Source organism: Ipomoea triloba, chromosome 13 (genome assembly GCF_003576645.1).
Source record: "Ipomoea triloba cultivar NCNSP0323 chromosome 13, ASM357664v1".
In the NCBI taxonomy this organism is placed as follows: domain Eukaryota; kingdom Viridiplantae; phylum Streptophyta; class Magnoliopsida; order Solanales; family Convolvulaceae; genus Ipomoea; species Ipomoea triloba.
Genome location: NC_044928.1, coordinates 4,157,857 through 4,176,443, shown reverse-complemented (window position 1 = coordinate 4,176,443; position 18,587 = coordinate 4,157,857). Strand labels below are relative to the sequence as shown.

Genomic DNA, 18,587 nt, shown 5'->3' with positions numbered 1-18,587 from the left:
TCCGCCGAGGACGGGGACGGGGAGGGTGATCCCCCCCGCCCGACCCCGACCCCGTTCCCCGATCCCCACCTCGTCGCCGATTCCCGAATATATATATATATATATATATATATATATATATAATATATATATATATATATATATATATATATATATATATATATATATATATATATTCGGGGAATCGGCGACGAGGTGGGGATCGGGGAACGGGGTCGGGGTCGGGGCGGGGATCACCCTCCCCGTCCCCGTCCTCGGCGAGGATTGGGAATTTTTCCCCATCCCCGAATTAATTCCCCGAACCTGCCCCCGTCGGGGCGGGGATCGGTTTTTCCCGTCGGGGGCGGGTTGAATTGCCATCCCTAGGTGTGAGACAACGTCTCTTTCAGGCTTCAACCCTATTATTATTTTAATATATAATAAGTAATATATACTATATATATAATACACCGTATATCTTATGGCATATGGGCCCCCTATAGAGATGGGCCTTGGGCAAGTACCCACCCTATACCCCCTTGATGAAGTATAGATGGGAGTGTAAAAGAGGGTGTAATATGTCGTTCCGTTGAGGATTGGGGTTATGGCACGTAATTGTATGAATTAAGAATACTAGGCACTAGAGTATGTGAATCAACTAGAATCCAAGCAACTAATAATTGAATGATGAAAATTAAAAGAAATAAAATTGCTAATGAATTAACTGTATGATAAGGGAATGGGTCAGATTAGTGGAATTGTAATCTTGAAATTCTAACAATCTCAGAATTAGGGAAAGAATAGTTAACCTAGAGATTTATGGGCAATGCACATAAGAATTCAATTCAGCTACTTTCGTAATCAATAAACAGAATTAGGCTACAATTGCCCCACCGTCGTGATACATCAATCATAACCTTAAGAACCTAAACATTGTAAGCCCCCAACATTACCCCTATTCTCATAGTAGGAAAATTAGGTTGAAATTGGTAAGGCTCGAGGTCTCCATCCAACTTTCATTGTAATGAATCCCTCTCCTAGACTAACAATTAATTGTGGCCATCAATCAATAACAAGTAGAAAGCAAATCCCCAAATCAACATAAACCCTAGGTAAAAGATTTAATCCCTTTATGCAATAATCACCAATTGAACATCAAGATTAACAATGGATCCCTAAACCAAACCTATAGGTGAATTACTCACGCATGATTGGAGTAAACAAAGCAAAGCAATAATAAATAACCATAAACATTGCAAGAATTCTGAGAAGAAAGTAAATAAAGGAATAAGAGAACTTAACTGATAAAGAACAAATCCAACTTCAATCTGAGATCCCAAGCTTGAAATTAAATAATCTAATGTGAAACTAATCTAAACTATGCTAGGGAAATATAAAGAGAAGGGGAAAAATAAACTAAAATTAATTAGGGTTCAGAACTCTGTAAGGGGAACTCCTTCAATTGTAGAGAGTAGGTAGAATATATAGGAGGTAGATGGGCCTTGGCCCATTAGGCAACTTCCAATTCTTTTCCAAATCGTATTCTTGTTTCCTTCCTTCCTTGTAATTTCCTTTTCTTCCAAAACTTGTCCAAAATGTTCCAAAATTCTTCCTTTGTCGCTCCTTGTAGATAATTCAACACTTGGACAATATAACACACAAACAATTCCCAATTTCACTAGGATAAGGGAAATACAACTAAAATAAGGGGTGAATTATTGTACAAAATAGTAGATATCACCCCCTCAGGGCCGGGTCGGGCCGGGAGCTCAAGTACACACACACACACACAAAAACACAATATTCAAACAATAAGAATTGTACTCCATAATTAACTTCTAATAAAGATGTTGATCTCCCAATAAATGCACCTATAGCACACAGATGTTATAGGAAAATATTCCACCCCTCCAAAATGTAAAGTTATATTTATATTATAATTCTAATTCACATTTATTTCCGATGTGAGATAAAGGCTTCCCAAATTCTAATTTCATAACTACAGATATATTTTGATAATTAATTTCTCAATTACCAATAACCCTTTTTAATATACAAATATATGAAATTCATCTCTTCAATTAAGAGAATCCAAATACATGTTAACATGATCTAAATAACCACACATATGTTATTTTCATGTTAATTTTCAACAAATGTATTTCTAAAAACTACAACATTGCATGAACCAAATGAGATCTCACGCATATATATTAGGTTCACTTTTAAATTACATGTAATTCATCAAAGAGTTGAAGTTAAGATATAAGGCAAAAGCAAAAATCAAAGCTATTAAAGAAATTTTAGCAACCTAATACATATTCAATAAATATATACTTACTAGGCAAAATCAAAGAGTATAGTTGACAATTTGAGGGTTTAAGACAAATATGCAAAGGCATCGAATAACCTGCACGTTGAATTTAAGTATTAGATGAAACAATAACAATTTTGTAATTGACGGTATATCAATGGAGAATGCAAGAAACAAATTTAAAATCAATATATGCAATTAGATGAGTGAATGATTTTTGTTCGATGAGCGAATATATGAGAGTGATAAACTATTGAATTTTGGGTATATCAAAATAGAACTTTCATTAGAGAAAACACGAGTACAAACAAGAGACATACAACTTCACAAATTGTATAAAGGCAAATTGAAGGGGAAATGTTGCAATTGTTTAACAAACATTGTTGATCAACGACATTGTGCAAAAAAAAAAAAAACATAATGTTTGTATATATACCATATATGCATTTGCATTCACATTCTATCATGAACATTTACTGATTCTCAATATTATATCATTTTATCATCCACATTGTTGATTTTCAGTATTAAACCTCATCAAACATCTGTGTTAGGTTATTGATACTAGGGCTTAGATTCTGTGTATTATTATTAAAGACTCTGTGTATTATATCATGTCATTGTCTGCATTTTAGGATGTTACCATTCCAACATTGTTGATTCCAAGTTTCCAACATTCTTGGTGATTGATAATAATGAGAAGTATATTCTGTGTATTATTGTTATTGAGTTTGTGTATTCGCGTTAATGTGTTTGTGTATTCTTCTTACTGACTCTGTGTGTTCTAGCATTTTATCCACATTGTTGAATTTGGGTTATTGAAACTAGGGTTTATATTCTGTGTATTATTGTTAACAACTTTGTGTATTTTAGCATATCATTCTGTGTATACAAGAATGTTACCATCCCACATTGTTGATTCCAATTTTCCAACATTCTTGGTGATTGATAATAATGAGAAGTATATTCTGTGTATTATTGTTATTGAGTTTGTGTATTCGCGTTAATGTGTTTGTGTATTCTTCTTACTGACTCTGTGTGTTCTAGCATTTTATTCACATTGTTGAATTTGGGTTATTGAAACTAGGGCTTATATTCTGTGTATTAGTGTTAAAGACTTTGTGTATTTTAGCATATCATTCTGTGTATACAAGAATGTTACCATCCCACATTGTTGATTCCAAGTTTCCAACATTCTTGGTGATTGATAATAATGAGAAGTATATTCTGTGTATTGTTGTTAATGAGTCTGTGTATTCGTGTTAATGTGTTTGTGTATTCTTCTTACTGACTCTGTTTATTCTAGCATTTTATCCACATTGTTGTGTTGAGGTTATTGATACTAGGGCTTAGATTCTGTGTATTAGTGTTAAAGACTTTGTGTATTATAGCATGTCATTCTGTGTATTCTAGCATGTTAATTCTGTCTTTTCTATTATGTGACAGCAATGTCAAGTTCTGATAAAAGCGATCAAGTCCTGGCAACTGCCTTAGAAAGAAGAAAGAGAAAGAGAGATAGTGCAACTACGTCAAAGCCACCGACAGAAGACAGGCAAAAAAAAAACAGAGAAAGAAGCCTGCAACAAAAGGAACAAAGAAGGGGAAGGAAGTAGTAGAAGACAAACCAAAACCAAAGAAATACTTTACTGTTCGAACAACTCCCAAGCAGTTGTTCACCCTTGTCAGCAGTTTAACCGAAGATCAGCATCAAGCCGTAAAGGATATAGGATTTGGACCACTACTGGACATCAAGCTGACTCATTGTGATGGTGTGCTAATCAAGCACATTTTAAAGAAGATGGACATAAAACGATGCTCCATTGAAATTGGAGATGGTGATGATGAGCTGTGTTTGTCGGAGGATGATGTACAGTCTACACTTGGACTCCTGCGTGGCAAACTCCCTGTCGTAGAGGGCACTTCCAGTAATGAGACTGAAGGATTCAATGCTTTGGTCAGGGATTGGAGACTGAGATGGGGGGTAGAGAAGGGAACCCCAACAACCACTGAAATGCTAAACAAGATTGTCAAGAGACAAGACAGTGGTGACATGTTCGACCGTGACTTTGTCATCTTCGTGGTTACAACACTGATAAGGGGCTACAAGAACACCTTCTGCAATTACAGGATTCTATACTCACTGCAAGATGTGAGTAAAATCAAAGAACTGAATTGGTGTGCTTACACCATAAAGAGTCTGCTAGACACTGTAGAGACCTGGAAATCAAACCATGATTCCTCATACAGTGGCCCTGCAACTTTCCTGATGGTATGCAATACTAACTTATTCTTATAATTCTATAAATTATTGAATAAAATGCCTTACTTGAGTCTGTGTATTCTATGTGTACTCTGTTGAAGGTTTCTGTGTATTCATCTTCACATTCTGTGTATTACTGAGTAATATTCTGTGTATTGTAGTTATTCATTATGTGTATTCCCTTATATATCTCTGTGCATAGTCCTAAATACTAAACCATAAGTCATAGATCATAACCACTAAATGTTTGTTCTAATCTTTGTTTTTTTTTTTATTCTTTGAAGCTTTCTTACCTTGATCGAGTCCAGATCAGAGGGCTTGTTCTCACACAAAATCCTCCAACCATTAGAGAATGGATAACAAAAGACCTTAAAGCAACGCTTAAAATGCATAGGAAGACAGGGAACTATGGTAGAGGAAAAGTGATTGACAGAAGGCCAATGCTTGAGGAGGAAGTGACTCATAAACCAATTGAGTCTGAAACTGTGCAACGAGTTACTGACTCCCTGAAGAAAATGAGTTCTAGCATTGCAGAGTTTGGAGAAGTCATGGCTGGAATTGGAACCAACAATTCAGCAGCTGAAATCATAAAGAACACTTTTGTCAACTTCTCCCACACTGTCAATCCAACACCAAGTCCAAATCCAAGCCCACCGGTCCCACCCGAGAGCCTGCTAAAGGATGATGATGTCTTCAATGAGCCAAGTTTCTTAGAGGCAGTCGCTGAACTTGAAGCTGCATTCTATGCAATTCAGCAGCTGAAATCATAAAGAACACTTTTGTCAACTTCTCCCACACTGTCAATCCAACACCAAGTCCAAATCCAAGCCCACCGGTCCCACCCGAGAGCCTGCTAAAGGATGATGATGTCTTCAATGAGCCAAGTTTCTTAGAGGCAGTCGCTGAACTTGAAGCTGCATTCTATGCAACCATGAGGAACATCTCTCCTGAAATCCATGCACCTTCTTTCCAGCTGCTAACTCCGACACCATCACCACCACATTCTGAAGATCAACAAGCAGCAACAACATCACCAGCAGAAACAACAGCACCAGCACCACCACCACATGCAGCAGCAACAACAACAAAATCACCAGCAGCAAAATCGCATGCACCACCAACAGCAACCCCATCCCCAAGAAGGCGATCGCATGCACCACCAACAGCAACCCCATCCCCAAGAAGGCGATCACAAAGAGGACCAACAGCAACCCCATCCCCAAGAAGGCGATCACAAAGAGGAAAATCAGCCCAGCCTACCCCAAGAAGGCGATCACAAAGAGGAAAATCAGCCCAGCCTACACTGGAGAAGACCCCACCACCAACAACACAGAGCCAGCCTACACTGGAGAAGACCCCACCACCAACAACACAGAGAGAACAACAAAGAGAAGCAACAACGTCTCCAAAATCTCCCGAGATAGCAACCATGCTGGAATCATTGGTTGAAAATATTTCTAGAGTGCCTACAGAGCAACAGCAAGTAGCCCCATCTGCTTCAATACCATCTGCTACAACATTTCTGACAGAAACACCAACAACACCAAAAACACCAGTTGAACTTGAATTTGAAAGGTATACACCTATGCTTATAACACTTTATAATTTACTAATACTTGTGCTTATATTCTGTGTATCTTGTTGAGTGAGTCTGTGTATTCTAACATTTCATTCTGTGTATTCTGTATACTAAATTTTTTATTCTGTAATTCACTTAGACTATATATTATGTGTATTACATGGTAGTATTTTGTGTATTACATGCTATCATTCTGTGTATTGACTATTATATTTCTGTGTATACACAGCATCCTTGCAGAGTCTGAAGAGGAAATTGAAGATGTCCACACAAAGAAAAGACCACAAAGAAAGTTGAAACAACTTCCTCTGGCCTTACGCTCACCATATTGGGCACAAAACAGAACAAAGCTGACAAACATTTCAGCTAAACAAAAAATCTTTTCAGACTACGCATTCTTGTCTTGTGGTAGTCAATATTCAATGAAGTAAGTTCCATTTTGATAACTTTTACTAGACATACATCATATTACTTAACATGTTATTTCCTTATGATTAATCTATATTTTACTTTGTGTAGTGATATGCTCTACATAGGGAACAATTTGGTTGCTAACCGGGAGGATTTCATGTCATTGGCATCCGGTTATATATCTACCAACATTGTGCAAATTTGGTGCCAACTGATGAGTTTACTGGACATGAGAAGATCAATTGAAAAGCCAAAAAGGGTTTTCTTCTCAGAAATTGTTTTTGTAAGTAAACATTTTACTCTAAACTTTTTTTTTTCTTTCCTTTATTCATACCAATGCACTGTATAACAAGAAAAAAAAAACAAATTTTTGCAGATGACGTTGGAAAGTGCAACAAATTTGCAGAATAGTAAAAGTGCTGCCTCAAAGGCCATTTTGAAAGAATTCTGCGGAGCAATTGATCACCAACTCGAATCAATTTCTCTTGATATCAGTGATGCCAGCCTTGTAAGTACAAAATAACTGTACCTTAATTATTTAAATTCTGTATATTATTCATTTGAATTGTCCATATAACACAAACTGATTTCTACTTGTTGTGCTTTAATTTCTTGACATCCAGACTTCAAATAATTGACAACAGGCCTATTCCTGAAGGAATTAAAGCACAAGACAAGTATGAAGGTTGCCCGGAGAAACTAGTAAGAAATCTTATCTCTATTAAATTCTGTGTATCCTACTGAGTGAGTCTGTGTATTCTAACATTTCTGTAACACCCCGTAAATTCGTTCAAGCCTTGAGACCGGTAATTGTTTCCACCGGGCAATTTATTTAATTTAATTAGGCTAGTTCTTCCAATTTCATATATAGATATATATATATTTCTTGAACCCGAATTAATTATTTTAATCAGGAACCCAATTCTTGATTTAATTCTTGTAAGGGATTTATTCTAATTTGGATCCTTACAATTCTTATGAGTAAGAGTATTTTTATAATGGCCCAATTTCTAGTATATATATATTGTCTCTAAGACATTTAATTCCTAATATTATGGGCTTTCTCCTATTCTATGTATTTATTTATTTAAGAGATGAATCTCTTGGCCCAATAAATTAATCTTGTACATAACATTGTTATATATATATATATATATATATAAAGAGTTGAGCCCACTCCTTATTAAGTCTTCCACCCTAATATATACATATATGTATATATGTATTATAGTATATATATTCAAGACTTAACTCTTCTAGAGGTTTTCACTCTCTCTCTTCCCTACTACTATTCATGCCATTTTCATCCCTTTCCCCTTCAAAGATTGATCTTCATTTCATCTTCAAATATTCAAGTCAAGATTGCTCTTTTAGGGTTGTTGAGGCTTGGGTAAGCATCTATATCTTGGAATATTCGTTGCATCATGTAGTTTTCATAATTTTTATGCAAGTTCTTATGTTTTTCTTTTGGGGATCTTTTGGGAAAAAGATGATCAAGGTGAAGGTGAAGCTTAGTGGAAAGGTGTAAGAGTTCTTGGGTGAAGAGTGCTTCAAGAGGTAACCACTATGTCCACTAAAATCTATTTTTTTTACACTCTCAATCTATGATGTTATTTGGTTTGTTGGAATCCTGAAATTTCTTGGATATTAGCCTTGTTGTTGTTTGTGAGATATGTTGGATGGATTTATGAACTTGTGTTCTTGATCCTTTGCATATTGATGTTTATGAACATTTGTTGGTATGGATTCCATGTTTATTTGGCTTCTGGGAGATGCAATCTGTGTAATCTGATCTTATTTTCGTATTCTGGAACAAATATTCGTATTCTAAGCTGAGTCTGGGAGTGATGCGTGGGATTTGCTCTTGCGGTGCACCCTAGCGGCACAATGTAACCCGCTAGAGTCTTCCGCAAGAGTAAGGCGGTAGTGGTTGGCGGAGGTGAGTGATCCGTTGAGGGGATCCGCTTCCTTCTTGCGGAGGTGAGTGGCGGAGGGCAGTGTTCCGTTTGAGTGTTCCGTTGGTTCTCACGGAATACTGGTTCCAGTGAGTGTTCTGTGATCTGTTGTTTGCTTGTTTCTCTTTTTGTTCTGGATTTTGTTGGTATATTCTATTGGATATTTTACCATGATTCTGGAGTATTTATTCATACCTCTTAGTCCATTATATGATTCTATTATTTGGTTGGTTGAATCCTTGATTATACTATCTGGGAGTTGGTTTGTGTTCATATCTGAGATGAACACTCTGAGTGATGGTTCTTGGGCTGAGTTTGAGTATGAGTATGGAGTGGTGGATCATTGAGTATCTCTTGGTTGTTGGTGGGTGAGCTAATTGTGGTATTATTGATTATGTTGGGCTTTCGCCTCTGTGATTGGGCTTTCGCCTCTGTGATTGGACTTTCGTCCCTGTGATTGGACTTCCGTCCCTGTGATTGGACTTTCGTCCCTGTGATTGGGTTTATACCCCTGTGTTTGGGCATTTATTGCCTCTGTGATTGGGTTCTTACCCTTGTGAGCTAACTTTTGGGTTGGTGTTTGGTATGAGGGATGGTATGGTGGTTTGGAGGTTGGAATTGGGAGTTCTTCCTTGGTATGGTGTATTCGTTAGTTTCCTTTGTAGTTATTCGGTTAAGTTGTATCTCAGTTGATATCTTGTTGTTCCTTGTTATGTTGCGGTTTGATCGGTTCCTTTGTGATTATTCCGTTGGAGTTATGATTCAGTTGGTATATTGTTTATGGACTTGTTGTCTTATGCATTCGTTATTGGACATTGGTTTCATTTGGAGGAGTCTTGGTTTATATATTCTTTTAGCTTGCTGTTGTTGAGTATCTGATTTAAACAAAGAACAGTTTGTTGGTGTGTATATTCTATATGGGTGTGTAAACCTATTTACAAACTTATATATATCTATACTTCCTTGCGGGTGTGAATGGTGGTTGCTTAGCAGTCTTTTGCTAATGGTTCCTTGTATGTTTTCCAGGTATGCAATAAAGTCTAAGCGTGAGCGTGATAGAGATATATCCGTAGGAGGAGGCTTAGACTAGGCTGTTATGTTTTAGACTTATGTTTTGGGCCTGTGTGCCAATGTGAGATTCTATATACTCTTGTTTTAGATTGGATGTTTGGGATATGTTTTGAGGATTTATTATCTATGCAGTTCAGCTTTGGTTAGCCTGTGCATCTAGGCCGTGTTTTCTTACCTAGATGTGGCATGATACCCCTTAGGTTTTAATTCACTTCCGCTATGTTATGTTTTATAGTTGAGATAGGCAGCTTTTGTGTTAAGTTTTAGCTATCTCAGCTTGTGAAAAGTTGGGGTGTCACAGTTGGTATCAGAGCCTGTGTTGAGGTCTAAAGTAGAGATCCTAGGGTTTGAAATCTGAGACTCTAGGACTTGATTAGTAGAAATTAGGATGCTTGAGAATCCTAAGATGTGTGAATTTTAGGACGCGCGGTGAGGACTCGTTTAGTTGTTTATACTTTGCTATAATGTGGGTTGCTTGTTGTTTAGTTGTTGTGAGCTTGTTCTCACCTTCTTTCTTGCGTGTTTGGAAAAGGCCGACCGCAGTGCTATCCGTCTTTCTGTAGTTATCTCTCTCGTTAGTGATCATGGTGCCACCTCGTCGACGTGAGGACTTCCAGGACGTGCCGTATGGTGAACAGCTAATGCAGAACCTTCAGCAGCTGACGCAGATCACACAGCTCCTGGGGAACGCGATGGTTCAGAATAACCAGCGTGGGCAGCCGGATCTGGTTAGGAGGGTGGCGGGGCAGCACCCACCCTTCTTCGCAGGGCAGGAGGATCCCGTGATCCTCGAGGAGTGGATAAGGGTTTTCGATAAGATCCTGGAAGTGGTGGAGTGTCCACCGGGCCGACAAGTGGAGATGGCTAGCTTTTACCTACAGGAGGAGGCCGACCTCTGGTGGGTCCATAGAGGACCGACAATGAGACAGGAGCCGGGCTTTGGGTGGGAATCCTTCAAGGATAAGTTGCGTGCTCGTTTCTACCCGGCGCATGTGAAGGCGGCCATGCAAGAGGAGTTTCTGCACCTCAAGCAGGGAATTACAGGCGGCTATGTTATGTTTTATAGTTGAGATAGGCAGCTTTTGTGTTAAGTTTTAGCTATCTCAGCTTGTGAAAAGTTGGGGCGTCACAATTTCATTCTGTGTATTCTGTATATTACAAAGTATATTCTGTATATGACTTAGACTACATATTCTGTGTATTACATGCTGTGATTCTGTGTATTCTGTCATACTAATTACACACAACTATATCGATATTCTACAGTTGATTGCCTTCACTAAGTATCTCGCAACAAAGAAGATTGCACTTGCAAAGAAGATGAAAACAATGAGAGTGCAATACGTGCAGATGCCTTGGCAAAATGAAGAAAATGCTGTAGACTGTGCCATATACTCGATGAGGCATATGCAGACTTACACAGGCACATCAATAGAAGACTGGAATGCAGGACTCACTGGAGGCCCTGAAGATGTGAGTATAAAACTATTCTTTCAACTTTCTTCCATATTAAAATATTTAACAATTCATTTCTAATTAATTTTGCATTCTATTTTTGCATAATACATTCCTCACATCACTGAGAGCTAAATATGCCGCAACCATACTCATGTCAGAATGGAATACCCTTCTACCAGAGGTGACAAATGCAGCCAAAGAAATCTACAAACAATCTAAGTGACCGTGTTTGTAAAGCTGTTGATTCCTGTAAACTGAAATTGAAACAAGTATCTGATATGTGTTCTTTATTTTGGAAACTACTCTAACTCTGAAATGAAAAAAAGCTTTTTGTCACATCTTATATTATAGGGTGCCATATCTATTAAGTTTATTCTATTGATTACAAAACTTATTCCAAGAATGACTTCAATTATATATTCTGTGTATTATGCGGTAACATTATGCGTATTACATGCTGTCCTTCTGTGTATTCAGTTAATGGTAACCCATACCTCTAAGACTAAACCTTAACCCCTAAAACCATAACACATAATAATATTCTGTGTATTACATAGTAATATTCTGTGTATTATTGACTTCAACTCTATGTATTCAACAATATATCTGTATACATAGTACTGGGTGCTAAACCCTAAACCCTGATGCTAAACCCTGGCTTCCACCTCTGTCTTCTAAGTCTAAAAACATATTACAGAGTGCAATTCATATTCTGTGTATTCGGCAGTACTGTTCTGTGTATTACATAGTGCAATATAAAGAAATAACACCAAATGGTTTCTGTTGTTTTGGTAAATAATTCTGTGTATCTTGCGGAAACAGTCTGTGTATTACTTGTAATAGTTTTGTGTATAAAAAGTACAACTACATGTCTTGAAAAAACAAAACTAACAAACATTAAGACACACTCTAATTGTCCTCTTGATTTGAATTTGACCTAAAATGACAAAAAGTTGAACCTCCAGACATTGGATGCACCAGGTATCCATTACCAGCAATATTAGAAATAGCATCTTCAACTTGAGACTGCCCCACCGATTTTGTTTTAGATGCAGCTATATGAGCAAGCTGCTTTCGACCCCTTGCTTTCTTGTATTTCTTTTCAATCACACTAGTCACCCTCCTATTGCGTACCCCTTTCAACCGCCTGTTTGATGGATCCTTTATAACACCGCTCGACGATTCCACATCACAATCTTCACCTTCGAAGAAAATAAGGCCATACTCATGTTCAACTTTTCTCTTGGCATCTAACAATGCTTGCTCAAAAATTTTGCGTGCTTCGCTGTTTTCTTGGCAATAAACAACCAACTTCTGAAATTTCCTAGTGATCTCTAAAGTCCAAACAGAAGAGGGAACATTAAAGCACTGAGATGGGGGGATAATACCAGCATTCTTGTCTTCCAAAACTCTTTTAGTCCATCTCTTCAGAATATATTTATTTGGAACTTCAGACACAGAATGCACGTTTAAAATGCGTAAACAGTGACAGCATAAGATCCTGGTTTCAGTGAACAGCTTGCAACTGCACCAAATATCTAACTCTCTAACGTTAAAAATCACTTCATGCCTAATAATATAAACCTCCGGCCTCCAGACGTGATACTTATACACGCCACCTTCAAATTGAACACACTCTTGATAGCATGATGCCCCTTTCAAAAACTGCTCTTCGAACAAGTAATATATCTCAATCGTATAAATATCCCTAGCATGTGAAAGAATCTTAATGTGATCCATAGCCATTGTAGGTACACCTTGGGAACACCGGACATCTTCCCCGTTCTCTCTACTCCTCCACTCCGAAACAACACCAACAAATGAGCTATAGAAATCACATAGCCCAACAGTCTTGGACAACCTTCTAGAAATAGAGTGATTTGTGGTTTCACTCCTTTGTGAAGATAAAATACCACCAGAAAAATAATCTTTGTTAAATGCAGGGCACCATTTTTCTCTACATTGATACAGCTTTTCAATCTAAGAATTATTATGGCATTTGTATGTTGTGACCATCCTGGAATACCATAACATATATATTAACTACACATATTCATATACTATAATGCATACACAGACTCTCATATACAAATACACAGGATCATTCAATTGAATACACAGAATATAAGGGGAGTATTATCAGATATGAAGGCATGGGAATGAAAGCACAGAATCAATAGAATAAACATACTCTAACACTACAATACTCAGAATATATCAAGAGAATACACATAATCTGGGTGAGAATTGCCAACTCTGTATACTAATGCAAGCAATTGGGAAAAATATAATACACAGAATACTATAACTAAAATAAACATAAATACCATCACCAATACACAGAATTTCTAATGAAAGCATACCTTGTCCAATAAAGCTCAAACTCTGCCTCCGTATCTGTATGTTTCAATAGACAATTGAATATGTCTAGAAAATCTTTTTGATTTCTTAGTCCCTTGATGTGCTTCTTTGAATTCTCACCGATATACCATATACATAGGCGATGTCTTGAGGTTGGAAAAACATATACATAGGCGATGTCTTGAGGTTGGAAAAACTTGGGAAATAGCAGCAGCCATGGCAGCGCATTGATCGGCCATTATACTTTGGGGACTTTTCCCATTCATTGATCTTAAAAATGACCTAAACAACCATACGAACGACTCAATCCTCTCGTTCAACAAAAAACCACATCCAAACATGACGTTCATACAGTGATGGTTCATACCAACGAATGGACCACAAATCATATCATATTTGTTAGTACGATACGTCGTATCGTGAACTAACAAATCTCCAAACAATTCATAGTCTCGCATCATTTTCCCATCTCTCCAAAAAAAGCTGCACAACCTTGACTCATCATCCACTTCGAAATCAAAGAAAAAATCATTTTCACTTGACTGCCTTTGTCTAAATATTTCAATTAATGTGTTTGAGTCGGTTCCATCCAAATTGTTCAATACATCAGTGCACATCGAGTTATATGCATCCCTGCTTGTAAAACCAACGAGTGGTGACCCCCCTGATTGTGTTTTAAGAAACCGTAAACCATCAGCCACACAAACACCGCTCTTCTTCAAATCCTTTAGGTAGGAAAGATGATTTCTAGACACTGATCTATGTGACCGTAGAAGATAACTCTTGGTCGTGGGAACAAACTCATGATTATGAAGCTTCTGGTGCTTTGTCACAGTCCACATCCCATTCCCATCTAAATCAAATTGAACAGATGCACGACAACCTGTCCGTACATCAACTTTTAAATAACTTCCATTTCTTAAAACCCTTTTAAACCTAGACTTTGAACAATTAAACTCCTTCATCTTCAATTGTTTTGTACCAGCACTATATCTTTGCTTACCCGTCCTCACACTAAAACCTAGCCTGAAAGCATAATCATTATAAACCTCATATGCTTCATCAATAGAACTCACTAACACCCCTAACAAGTCCTGATCAGCTGCAAAAACACAGTGTTTAAGTACCCCTACAGTCAATACACAGAATACATGCCTACAATACACATAGTGTATAACTAGAATACATAGAATATTGGAACCCCAAAATACAAAACACACATCACCTTCTGTTTTACATACAACAACAATGAATACACAGAAACATTGCTTGAAATACTCACAGTTCATTAAAGGAATACACATAATATCCACACAAATACACAAAACTCATCTTCTACCCTTCCAATCGCATAGTTGTATCATAAAACAATCCTAAAACCAGTATCATATAACCAAAACACACGAATCAAAGCATACGAATTCAATGATTTTCATAAACACAAACGAAATCACAAAATCAAACATAAAAAACCTGGATTACGATCGCTTGAAATAGCCAATCCAACCGCATCATCGAGTTCTTCAGTCGCAACCACCTCCTGCTGCGAATTGACGCCTTGCATATCCTAATGCCTGAGAATCCAAGAGCTACGACTGTATATTTGTTATTCGTGAGTTCACAAATCGGAGAAGAAGATCGCCATAACCGCCACAACACAAACAATTCAAATTCACTGTTTTTTTATATATTAGGAAGTTAACGGAGGAAACGGACGTGATTCCCAAAATAACGTCCACTTACTACCTAATGGATAATACGACGACGTTTTAATTCCTGGCGCACAATGCTACGTCCACCGCGGTGCATGGTATAATTTGCGGAAATGTTGAGATCCAATTGGCGGCCCAAATAATAAATAAATAAACAAGCTAGGGAAATAATATATAAAATAGAACTAAATAAGTTACGAACAGGACTCGAACCCTAGCGTGCCAGCAAGAGAGAGAAGGCTCAAACCACTCAACTAGAATGGAGGTTGTGAACCAAGGAATGCCCTTTAAGGTGAGGGAAGGAACCCTGTTTATATTGGTGTAGGACTCACGGATCGTTGACAAATGGACGACATCTGGCAGCCTTCATTATTGGCCACACACGTGTCCCCCCACAACTTTACTTCCAGTGCACTCCATGCATAAGTGGAACTTCTTGCCCTTTAATACATAAGATCTTGAGTGGCTTGGTGGTTTAGACTTGTGATGTTATGCTTGAGGTGATGGGTGTCGAAACCAACAAATAATAAATACTTACTCTTATGAACTGTAATAGCGATGAGTAAGGTCGAACCCACAGATTGGTTAGACTTATTTTTAGCAATAGATTTAATAAATAATGAGATGGGAATAGAAACTTAAATAGCGATAATAAAATGGAAAATTCAAGTAAATGTCAATGGCAAATGGTATCCAACCCAAGGAATAATATCAATTTAATTCTAACAAGACAGATATTGATATGCAAGCCAAACTAACTTTACTCTTTACTAGATTGGTTATGGTTATTAACAAGCTCTAACAACCTGTCTTTCCTTACTTCGTCGGTAATTAAAACAAGCTCTTTAATCACTTCCCTAGCTAATAAACAACTCTAAACAAGCTCTTAGGATTTAATTTACTAACAGCATTAAAAGAATTAGAAAGACTACCAATCTTAGCCAACAAACTCACAAGCTCGGTTCATTTAAGCTAGACTATATATCTTCATAACACAAACTGAAAATCAGTTATAATCAAATTGTGCTATTTGCTACCAACATCAGAACACTCAAACAATTACGGATTCAAGGTTCTAACTAGCAATTTAATAACTTGACAATTGAACAATGGGCCCTATTGCAACAATTAATCAAGCAATAATTTAAATAAATGTAATAGAAGATATATAGATAATAAAGCGCAAAGAATAATTTAGGCTAAATAAAGCTTACTGGTCTTGTAGAATCAAACTTCAATAATCCTCGAATTGGAAAAATAAGAACTCAACAGGACATCGTAGCAAGTGTTTACAATGTATATGAAATTCTTTCCTAAACTGATATCTTCTACTGAATAAATGTGTCCCTATTTATAGTAAGTTAGGCTTAATTCCATCCGTTCACTCGCAAGAGTAATTTGCGGATGAGTTCTTTGGTTAGGAGCAATTCACGGACAAAAATCTTCGCAGGAGCTCGCACGCAGTCTGTCCGCATCATTCTCCAATTCTGCTGTTTACATTCATAATTACAATAAAAAAAAAGGGAATTTGGATTTGGGATCATTAATAAAATAAATAAATAACTTTGGTTTGCTCAAAATGAATTAGCAAAAAGTCCACTCTAAATTCACGTAGCTTAAATATCTTATAAATAATGTTAATACAATTTTAATAGTTAAACTAGTAATTAAGTCTAATTATTCATATAATTATCATATTAGTATAAAATATAAAATAAAACTTAAAATAAATATAATGTAAAATAAATAAAACTAATTTATTATAAGATCAATCTAAATTGAATATAAAAATAGTGCTTATCAAAATTCCCCACACTAATCATTTGCTTGTCCTCAAGCAAAGACATTATTTAAAAAAATATAAATATATATAAAAACTCATAACACTTCATGAACATTGGTCTCAAACACATTATAAACACTTAACTAGCAATTTATTTGAAAATGGAGTAAACTAAATAACCAAGCCCTCACGGGTATGTCACTCATCGCTCAAAAGTGTTTGAAGGGTGTATAGATTTCACTCAAATCAATTCCTATAGAAATGCTCTACCATAGGCTTACATATCTTCTCATTCTCCACTACAAGATAACATGCATGACCAAATCATAAGGACTTTCTTCAAGGTTGTAATGGGGCTTAGGGCAAAGGGTAGGAATTATTTGGAAAAGTAGTTCAAAAAGCCTTCAAAACTAGAGGAGCATGATTGAATGAACTAACTCAATAATAAAGATCAAATGAACCCAATCACTCTTGTTATTTTGATAGCTCAACTCCAACCGAATAAACTATCACATCCCCATATGACCACAAACTATTCATATCTTATTCAGCAGGCTTACTAATAACAACAAAAAATGATAATATCATTTTCTCTTTTTCTTTTTTTTTTCTTTTTTGTATTGCTACTTTTCTTTTTTTCTCTTCTTTTTTTTTTCTTTTTCTTTTCTTTTGATTTTTTTTATATAGAAGAAGAAAGACACTTTCCACCACACATTTCACCCTCTTTAGTGTAGAAACAATCTCAAATTGAAACAACTACATCAACCCTTTTTTTTTCCTGAAAATACCAACCAAAAAGCTCATAGAACTCCAATGACAATTTCCTTATTCTCACTCATACAGACATTTTGTCAACATCTTTCCACACACTCAATCCTTATGCATTACCCAATCAAAGCTCCCCTAGTCTTCTAGGCAAGGTTAAGGAAATTAATTTCAGGTATGAGACTTATAATGTGTGGTTCAATAAAAACAAAAATACGGTTAACAGGCTCAAAGTGGGTGACAAAGGAAAATAATTAGGGTATGAACATGCTATTTGGCTAGTGAGGCTAAAAAGCAAAGATGGCCTTAATCATCTTAAAAATCATGCATGAATCAAATTAGCTTTAAAGAGAATCAAGGCAAGTTCTAGAGATACAAATCTATGGAAGATATCACACAAGAACAAAATAATTGGACTGAAGTGTTAGTCAAAGGCTCAAATATCTCACAGGTTCATGCTTGCTTAGTTTAGCCACCACCATATCAAACAAAACACTAACTAAATACTCATAATATGCAAGATCAATTATTCAATTATGTTATGAATTTTAGTAAAAATACTATTATTTTTTAGAAAAATTTAGTAGAAAAAGAAAGATTTTTTTTTTCAATATGACAAGAAGAAAATAATCATATCCCCTCCCCACACTTATTCTCAACATTGTCCTCAATTGTTGAATAAAATTTGAAATTAAAACAAGTAAGCAAAATTTATTTAAAGAATGGAACAAACTCCCCTGATTATAAGTGACATGTCACTGGCTAGACATAATCTCTTTTCAATCTTCATAAACGGGGCACTGCAAACCAATCTCTTCGACATTATATGCCTGAAAACCTTCATAAAAAGGCTTTAAACGATGACCATTCACTTTAAAAGTTTTTCCAGTTTCTAAACTGTGTATTTCAACTGCACCATGAGGAAAAACATTAGTGACA

The 18,587-nt window shown here is 36.4% G+C and overlaps 1 protein-coding gene across 1 annotated transcript; it reads right to left on the bottom strand.

Moving 5' to 3' along the window:
- Positions 1–11,837: 11,837 nt before the first annotated feature.
- Positions 11,838–13,604, bottom strand: LOC116003020 (protein FAR1-RELATED SEQUENCE 1-like). The gene is made up of 2 exons (XM_031243204.1): positions 13,391–13,604; positions 11,838–12,921 (listed from the first exon to the last, which is right to left on the bottom strand). Exon 2 carries the CDS (start codon positions 12,771–12,773, stop codon positions 11,937–11,939), a length of 837 nt encoding a protein of 278 aa, XP_031099064.1. The 5' UTR covers positions 12,774–12,921; positions 13,391–13,604; the 3' UTR covers positions 11,838–11,936.
- Between the last annotated feature and the right edge of the window lie 4,983 nt (positions 13,605–18,587).

What these genes read in the sequence shown, in the direction of transcription:
- LOC116003020 (XM_031243204.1), bottom strand. Translation starts at nt 12,773, where the DNA reads ATGGCTATGGATCACATTAAGATTCTTTCACATGCTAGGGATATTTAT.